At 42.8% G+C, this 10000-nt stretch overlaps 1 protein-coding gene across 4 annotated transcripts in view; it reads right to left on the reverse strand.

The window, feature by feature from the left end:
* The window catches only part of zmp:0000001167 (protein phosphatase 1 regulatory subunit 12A), a 32117-nt gene that overhangs the window by 5956 nt on the left and 16161 nt on the right, over positions 1-10000 (reverse strand). For 3 of the 4 annotated variants that reach the window (XM_042109820.1, XM_042109819.1, XM_042109818.1), the window contains exons 11-16: positions 9010-9092; positions 8549-8638; positions 5868-5960; positions 5638-5748; positions 4777-4867; positions 4447-4599 (exon numbers count right to left, since the gene is read on the reverse strand). In XM_042109820.1, the coding sequence (XP_041965754.1) occupies positions 4447-4599; positions 4777-4867; positions 5638-5748; positions 5868-5960; positions 8549-8638; positions 9010-9092 (621 nt within the window). The remainder of the gene's footprint in view (positions 1-4446; positions 4600-4776; positions 4868-5637; positions 5749-5867; positions 5961-8548; positions 8639-9009; positions 9093-10000) is intronic. The other variant, XM_042109821.1, reaches the window with a different exon arrangement.

The raw sequence follows: 10000 nt of genomic DNA on the forward strand, positions 1-10000 counted from the left end.
CTGCTGTTAGAACTAAAAATGGTGAAGCAGCTTTTAGCTGCTATGCGGCTCAGCTCTGGAACCAACTTTCGGGTGACATCAAAAAGGCCCCCAATGTAGCCCGTTTCAAATCTAGACTTAAAGGTTGTATATCAGCGATTTCAGGTCCAAAATAGGCCCAAACATAAATGGTCACGTTCATCTAATCTTTCGTAAAGATCTGCTCGCTGCCTGCCCCATAAGCAGGCCGTCATAAAAACGTGTCTCTGTAGGTAGCCTAGGCTCCGAGATCTGTACACAAAAACATTTGCTACCAACAAGGGTTGGCAACCCCTCAAAGGCAAAATAAAGTGTTTCAACCAATAACCGACGAGATGCGCGTTTAAGAGAGTTTTAATTGCACGGCAGGGAGGGGGAGGGAGTAGCGAGCTAGCTCTCTGTTTTGAACATCAACAGAAGTGACGTATCCCCGCTATCGCTGATACAACCTTTAAGACCAAACTGTTCTCAGATACCTTCTGCTAACTGCACTGAGTTACAAATTCTGAATTCTGAATTCTGAAAAATTATTATAGTGGATGGAATCCACTATCTTGAAATCTCCTGGATTCTTATTCTTATAACCTTTTCAAGAATGAATGCGACTCTAACCGCTTAACGTACAGACATGTTAAAATAACCGTTGTGTAGGTCTGAAGTTGGACAAGAGAGTTATTATTTCAGATTTTTTTTAAAGTTTATACTTTTTGAGAAATAGGGGATTAAAAATGTTAAAAAGCTCATTTTCCCCCCATTGACTTGAATGGAGGCTGTGATGTCATAATGGCCTAAAGCCAGCTCTGCTCGTTAAAGGACAAGTTCGGTATTTTACACTTAAAGCCCTGCTTTCAGATAGTTTATGATTAAATAGAACGTTTAAGTTTGAAATTTGGACACATGCTGCTGTCCTGAGAATTTTCGGTTTCTGTGGTAGCACCCCCTCACCTCCACAACGCTGCATAGGTGCACTGGAACAATCTTTCTAAAACGCATGAAACTTTCGTTTACAAAGACGCGAAACTCACCGAGTGGTCAGGGGTGTTCACTGATATGCTCACACAAAAATCGCTGCAAAAGATTCTTTCCAACAGGTTTTATCGTAGTTTTTGTCCAACTCCATTGACTTGTATTGGATGTGCTGTGAGGTACGGTATTACTCCGCTGCCGGAAACGGATAGGGTTGTTTGTATTCTTTCTGTAGACTTATGCAGTCGCGGTATCGTAGGCTACGCTATCCAAATTATTGTCACGTCCATGGCTAATGCTAAAATGTCTTGGAACTGGCACGATGTGAATGATGAAAACATTACGTTTTCACCATGAAAGTTCCACAGCCAAAAAAATAGTAAACGTACAAAATCATGTAGCCAAATTATTCATGTAGGCTAGGGTTAGTGTTAGGCTTATGATGTGAACATGACAGGTTATGGACATAACAAATAAGTTAATTTTCCGCCTGTTACAAACGTTGCGTTACAAAATGTCAACCTTACCCCAAGTTCTTCCAACTCTGTCGGAAAAAAATATCTGAAAACTTTAAGTGTAAAATACCGAACTTGTATTTTAAGCTCCCAGAGTAGTTCCCGGGCTAATCAGAACACTGGCACAGGTGTCACCTGTGAATCCAACTGTCTCAGCTTCTTAGCATACAATCTGGCTCTCCCTGAAGTGTTTCCCGTGTGTCAAAATAAAAGTCACAGCCATATCTCATGCTTTGTGCATTATATCTCCAGAACGACTTGACGCATATGCTTCAAATTTGGTGTTGTATGTAAGTGTTTGTATGGACTCAAAGATGAAGTGAGTTGATGTTGGAGGTCAAAGATCAAATGTCAAGTCCATGAATACTCTGAGCGCGATATCTCAAGAATGCCTTGACATACATGCCTGAAATTTGGTATGAGTGTTTGTATGGACTCAAGGATGAAGTGAATTGATGTTGGAGGTCAAAGGGCAAATGTCAAGGTCAAAAACAGAGTATATCTCAAGAACGCCTTGACACACAAGGTTTTTTGGTATGAGGGTTTATATGAACCCAAAGATTAAGTGATTCAATGTTTTTTTCAGGAATCTCCCACCAACATTAAGCCAGCAGCTTTCCATCCACTTCTGTAATTCCTCTGGCATTACATTTCTAGTTCTACCTTGTGTCTTTTATTTTGTCTTTTTAATTATTCTTTATTAATTCTTTAAATTATTTTATTATGATCTTTTTACTTTTTAAACTATTCTTTGACTATTGTCCTTCTATGCTTTTATTTGCTATTACTGTTTGCTTTTGTTTATGTAAAGCACATTGAATGACCTCTGTGTATGAAATAAGCTATATAAATAAACTTGACTTGACTTGATACAGACCATGGTCATGCCTTGACTACTAACTGCTGCTTGAGTACTGACTGCTGCAGTAGTAATTCCTAGCTAAGGTCTCCTCTGCGCAGTAGCTGCAATACTATTGTTTTGCTGTAAGTGGCTTGATGCAAAGATGTAAATGTAACTGCACCAGGTGCACAACTGAAGCGGAGTAAAAAAATAAACGTTTCACGTCTGGTGCAGCGACCTCCATTGAGTATAGTGGAAGCAGAGTCACATGACCACCAAAACACCATACCCACAGTGGAGAATAGCTATAGAAATGTATTAGTTTTAGGTGTTTTTCAGACAATGAGACCTGGTGACCTTCTCAAAGTAAATGGTAACACTAAAACAAGGGGCTACATTAAGATTCTGGAGGAAAAGATCAGGTTTGCGGAGAGACCTACACCAATAGACGCCATTGGGCCATTAAACCACAATGATTCAAACCATACAGCCAAACAAGGCAAGAATATGTTAACACAGAACAATATCAACATTTCAGAGTGGCCCAGCCAGAGTCCAGACCTCAATCTGTCAAAAAAGTGAGCACAAGGCCAGAGTGATGGCAAAGAATCATTCCTGCCTCAAAATCTGGATTGCTGTTAAACAGGTGCGGTCTAGAATCATTGTGGAGACATGGAGAGGCTTGGTAGGTATTATAAGAACCATTTTGAGAGCTGTGAATGCAAATAAAGATGTTTCCACTGATTATTTAAAAAGAGTATGAATAATTTTGGAAATGCTTTTTTTTTTCATAAAAATGTAAAAAAAGATGACAACACTTCTTTTTTTATTCCATGTTTCTACCACATTGTCTTACAACCTTTAGCCATGTCGGAGTGTAATTTTCAGTCAGAACAAACATATTGGTCAAGAGAATGGTTGGTCAACAATAAATTGATATTTTCCAGGGGTATGAATAAGTTTGTTCCTAACTGTATGTGGCTTGAATGCAATGCCTTTTGAGTAATGAGTAGCAAAAAATATTTTGTTTAGTTGCTAATAAAACTCCAACAGTTCATCACTAGCCTACTGTAGCCTATATTTCAAAGTGAAAATGTGGGTAAATCATCATGAATTTGTATGACTTGCCTTTACTTGTTGACTTGACTTGACTTGATTTGCTTGATTGTCACAAAAAATTACTTAAACTTGCTTGATACTTGAGACTTGCTCGTGACTTGCACATATTTCCACCTCTGATGGAAGCTAACTGCACATGTGACTTACTGCTAACTCTGATGGAAGCCAACTGCACATGTGACTTACTGCCACCTCTGATGGAAGCTAACTGCACATGTGACTTACTGCTACCTCTGATGGAAGCTAACTGCACATGTGACTTACTGCTACCTCTGATGGAAGCTAACTGCACATGTGACTTACTGCTACCTCTGAAGCTAACTGCACATGTGACTTACTGCTACCTCTGATGGAAGCCAACTGTTGCAGCATACACTCCCCTACTGGAGCTCTTCAGTTACGTGCCGGCACTCTTAAAACGAGCGTGTTAAAAATAACAAAACTTCTGTTGTTTTTTAACACACCTCTATGTCCAGACAGGGACAACACAGTTTGTGTTGTTTCCAACACATTGCTTTTGTTATTTGCTTCAAGAGTGTACACAGTATATGTTGAAAATAACACAACTTGTGTTGTTTTTTTTTAACACATTTCTATGTCCAGACAGGGACAACACAGTTTGTGTGTGTGTGTGTGTGTGTGTGCAGTGGTTAAAGTGGGATTTGGCAGGAGGGGGAACCCTAAAATCCAGTGTCGGTGCAACGGGGAAAAATGACTCACCATTGGACATATTGAGTATTGTGGTGTAGCAATACTTTTTGCAATTGCTAGCTTCTTGGTCACCTCTGTACACGCAAAAAATTAACTCACTATTTATTTTAATAATATCATCGCACTATATCGTTGGTATGTAAGAATATATTTATTATTAATTTATCTGAGGCGTAACTGCATTCCTCCCCATTCCCCCCCACTTTAACCTCTGTGTGTGTGTGTGTGTGTGTGTGTGTGTGTGTGACTTGTGTGAAGAGTTGTATTCGTCCTCACCCCTTCTTCTACCTTCTTCTGCTTCCCTTCCTTCTCCTCCTCCACTCTTTTCCTCTCTTCCTTCTCCTCCTCTTCTCTCTTCCTCTCCTTCCCTCTGTTCTCAGATGGCTTTATGATCTTCTCCGCCTCCTGAAGATCTGTGAGTGTCACACCCTGATGACACAGCACCCACACACACACACACACACACACACACACACACACACACACACACACACACACACACGGGATATAAGTATTTCAGGACATAAACATCAAAGGTAAAAGTGTGCATGGTGGCTTGTGTGTGTGTGTGTGTGTGTGTGTGTGTGTGTGTGTGTGTGTGTTTACCTGAGTTGACCGGCGAGACTGGCGTGCGTGCCGGGAACGAGCTTTTCTCTGCGCCTCAGCTTCCTCATCACGAACTGGAGTCAAATACGACCTACAAACAAACACAAACACACACAGACAGAGAGAGAGAGAGAGAGAGAGAGAGAGAGGTATGAATGTTGTTATACATGTATGTGTGTGTGTGTGTGTGTGTGTGTGTGTGTGTGTGTGTGTGTGTGTGTGTATTTTTGTATGAATGTTTGTGTGTATTTGTGTGCATGTGTACAGTACCCTCCAGAATTATTGGCACCTTTGGTTTAACAAAAACACGTTGCCCACAACTGTTGGCACCTCTGCTTGTAATACCTTCTTAAGCCTCCCTTTGACAATAAAACAGCTTGTAATATTCTCCCATGACACTCCATGAAGTTGGAGAATACAAACCAAGGGATTTAAGACCATTCATCTTTACAAAATGTCCCCAGATCGTCCAGATTCCTAGGTCCACACTAGGTGCATTCTCCTCTTTGACTCACCCCACTGTTTTCTATGGAGTTCAGATCGGTGGACTGAGATGGCAATGGCGGAAGCTTGATTTTGTGCTCAGTAAACCATATTTGTTTTGATCTGGATGTTTGCTTTCCTTTTTCTTCAAGGTTGGATTTTTTCTCATTGTTTTTATTATGAGATTACAATAAATCACCAAAATATTATTTTTATACTTGTTTGTAGTCACCTTTACCAAAGGTGGCAATAATTCTGGAGGGTACTGTATGTATGTATGTATGTGTGTGTGTGTGTGTGTGTGTGTGTGTGTGTGTGTGTGTGTGTGTGTGTGTGTGTGTATATATGTGCGTGTGTGTGTGTAATGTCTCCACTCACTTGCGCCTCTGCTTATTCTCTGGCTCCCCAGTCGTCGTTGTCGTGGTGGTGGCAGAGTTTGAGGTCGTCACGGAAACAGGGTCCTTCTTTTCCGCCTGTTCCTGAGCTTGTCTGAGTTGGACAGCGATGGACAGATGGCATGTTCAACACAGATGTCACCACAAACATAACAACAAACCCTAACAAACCCAAACACACACACACACACACACACACACACACACACACACCTCTGGGCCACTAGACTGTTGAGACGACTGAGTCCAGTCGAAGATGTTCCCGTGGTTACTGGTGCCTCATCAAGTCTCCGCCCATAAGAAGAACTACAGAGAGAGAGAGGGAGAGAGAGAGAGAGAGAGAGAGTGAGAGAGAGAGAGAGAGTGAGAGAGAGAGAGAGCACAATAGTAGCAGTCAGTCAAACAGTCACAGCATAATCTCACTCACACACACACCCACACCCACACACACACACACACACAGTATAAGTATATATACTCTTTTGATCCCATGAGGGAAATTTGGTCTCTGCATTTATCCCATCCGTGAATTAGTGAACACACAGAGCACACAGTGAACACACAGTGAGGTGAAGCACACACTAACCCGGAGCAGTGAGCTGCCTTGCTACAGCGGCGCTCGGGGAGCAGTGAGTGGGTAGGTGCCTTGCTCAAGGGCACTTCAGCCGTGGATGTGGGCATGGGAGAGCAGTGCTCAACCACTTCCTCCGCCCACATTTTTCCTACTGGTCAGGGATCGAACCGGATAAAACAAATAGCAGCACTAACCAGATCTAATTCCTTCAAAGAGACCTGACCCCTGACCACAAGCCTAAATCAAGCTGCTCCACTCCAAATCTCCATCACCATCACCAAACAATATCAGCACCATCAACACCATCAGCACCATCAGCATCACCATCCGGTAATTAAGCGGTAGGATTCTGTTTATGCTCCATGTCCCTAGAAGCTCACAGTTCAGGAGTAACGTCACATCACCTGTGCGCTGATGGCACACACATCAGTGCCAAAATGGCACTCCATCAATACACACATACAATACAACATGCATACACACACACACACACACACACACACACACACACACACACACACACACACACACTCACACACTCACACACACTTGGGTCTTATTAGATCTTATACAGATCCAAATGTTAGCGGTAGCATGTTGCAGGTTTAGACAGATATTATCAATATATTGTCTAGCACTAGTGATTATGGGTAGACATGACATTATCATCTCCAAATACATACACTACCTCCTATGACAGAAATGGAGCAAAATTTTGCATGTCTTGCATATGTCTTTTTGCATTTTGCTTGCTTGACCCACACAATTGCAACCCACACAGAACAAGCTTCTGTCCAAGACTCCAAAATACAAGAACAATTAGGCCTGTTACACACACTCACACACACAACACACACACACGCACACGCACACACGCGCACACACGCACACACGCACACACGCACACACACACACACACACACACACACACACACACACATACACACGTGTTTACAGTTATATTCACATTCACACATTTATAACACCAGAGACATTCACAATAACAAATACATTGAAATGCATAAAGCACATGTAGCTCAACACTGACTGCACAGATACATATAGAGTCTGAGCAGGATACACACACACATGCACGCACGCACGCACACGCAGACGCACACACACACACAAAATAACATGGACACATGAAACATACTCGAACATCTTGATATAATAGCCATAAACCCACTGTCGAGCCAGGCTGAGACAAGGCTAATTTAAGTTTAGTGTTAATGGCCAGGGCTTTAAACCCTGAGAATGAGAAAACGTTGGCATCATCATTATCAGGCTCGCAGCCCTAAATCTCGCCCACAATGCTACCTCGACGTTAACGTCACGCCCAGTTGAAGATCATGCATCATACTGGATGGTATCAATAAAAGTTGCTGTTGCAGTTTGTAGTTTGGTGGAATGTTAACAGTTACGATAACACACAAATAAAGCATCCTTCACAAAGTTGACTCTATTCCTTTATACAGTAGAAAACATGGATCTGATATAAAACGACTAGGAAGTAAGAAACATTTCTTTAGTGACCCAATTGTACAACAGTACTGTGGCTAACTAATCGTTCATATTTAGTATTTAACACCACTGGCTCAAAAGGAAGCTTGGCTGACTAAAAAATTATGTTAATTATGAACCACATTGAACTTTATGGTATTTAAAACATCCATACGTCCATGTTGTGTCCATTTGTGGCAACAGTGTTTTGTATTTAAATATTATTTAAAGCAGGAGGGCAATTCCACACAAAACTGTCACATGCATAACGCCAACACAATGCCATGGTATTTAGTTGGCATTATGGACGCGACAGTTTTGCGTGGAATTGCCCAGGACTTGTAGATTTTGAAATGTGTAGCCTTCTAGCTTCAAATTCACATTTTGTGGTTGTTAACCTAAAATGGCCACGTGCAAATTGAAATTTCATTGCGCTCATGCCCACATAGTTTTGATTGGTCTCACTCAGCCCAAATATTAATCAGAGCTGTGCTTTGAGCTGTCAGAGCTGTGCTGGCCATTTCATTGGTTATTTACAATATAACAATGCAGTCTTTGACTTTCGTTTAGTGACTAACGATCTTGTTTTGGTGCCGAGTCAGAGGGTAACGGTGAGGCCAGACACATGGGGACTAGAGGTGATAACAGAGGGAGAAAAGAAAGTGATTAGCCTCCGCAAGACTCAATTCACCCAGCCTGGGCCCAGCAGTGGGGAAAGAGCTGTTGAGGACATGACACACACACACACACCACACACACACACACACACACACACACACACACACACACACACACACACACACACACACACACACACCTGCGAGGTAAGTATGGGTTGGAGCTGGTCACGTCAGCGGCAGACTGGCTGTTCAGGCGGCGTGTGTATGAAGAGCTACGAAGCAACCAGCTGAGACACACACACACACACACACACACACAGAGAAGGGGGGGACAGGAATAGATAGAGAGAGAGAGAGAGAGAGGAGGGGGGAGAGATAATGGTGGACAGGGGTGTGTTTACAGTTATATTCACACATTTATAACACCAGAGACATTCACAATAACAAATACATCAAAATGCATAAAGCACATGTAGCTCACACAACACTGCACAGATACATATAGAGTAGCAGGTGTAGCACACACACACACACACACACACAGACACACACACGCACACACGCACACACGCACGCGCACACGCACACGCACACGCACACGCACACGCACACGCACACGCACACACACACACACACACACACACAGACAAACACACACCTGCTGGAGTTGTCTTGGTTGTTGTCAGAGATGTTGAAGAGGCGTCGGGTCGGGGTTGGGGGCACCCGGGCCAATCTGGGCTCCTGAGAGAGGGATAGAGAGAGAGAGAGACAGAGAGAGAGAGAGAGAGAGAGAGAGAGAGAAAGGGAATGATGGAAGTTAAAAAAGAGGGAGAGAGAAAAGGGGGGAGAAAGAGAGAGAGAGGGGGAGCGAGAGAGAGAGGATGATGGGAGAAAAGAGAGAGGTGGAGAGAGAGATCGATGGAAAGAAACTTTTGGAAAAGACTTTCTCTTACCGTTTGACGCACGCACACACACACACACACTATTGCCATACCTGCCCTTTCTGTGTGAGTGTTAGTGTTAGTGTGAGTGTGAGTGTGAGTGTGTGGTATTTCAGAGTCTGGAGATGTCTGGTTGTTGATGCCAGGGTATGAAGTATACTTATAAACACATTCTTCAGCACATTAGGGAACAGCAGCGCCTCACTGACTCAACACAACTCAACTGAACACACTGTACAGACTATTAGCACTGTGCTAACACAACCACACATACACAGGACACCATAGCAATGGTAGGCATATATTATATATGTGTACTATACAGTACACACATTATATATAGCTTCACATATAATATTTTATATATCTACGATAAAGCCTATTCTAGCAGTTAGTTATTATATGCTTTTTTCTGATCTGAGGCAGGGGCTGTGTGTGTGTATGTGTGTGTGTGTGTGTGTGTGTGTGTGTGTGTGTGTGTGTGTGTGTGTGTGTGTGCCTTGCTGAGGCCGGGGCCTGTGTGTGTGTGTGTGTGTGTGTATGTGTGTGCCTTGTTGTCTGCCTCTGAGCTGAGGCCGGGGCCTGTGTGTGTGTGTGTGTGTGTGTGTGTGTGTGTGTGTGTGTGTGTGTTCCTTGTTGTCTGCCTCTGAGCTGAGGCCGGGGCCTGTGTGTGTGTGTGTGTGTGTGTGTGTGTGTGTGTGTGCCTTG

Source organism: Alosa sapidissima, chromosome 11 (assembly GCF_018492685.1).
Source record: "Alosa sapidissima isolate fAloSap1 chromosome 11, fAloSap1.pri, whole genome shotgun sequence".
Lineage (NCBI taxonomy): Eukaryota > Metazoa > Chordata > Actinopteri > Clupeiformes > Clupeidae > Alosa > Alosa sapidissima.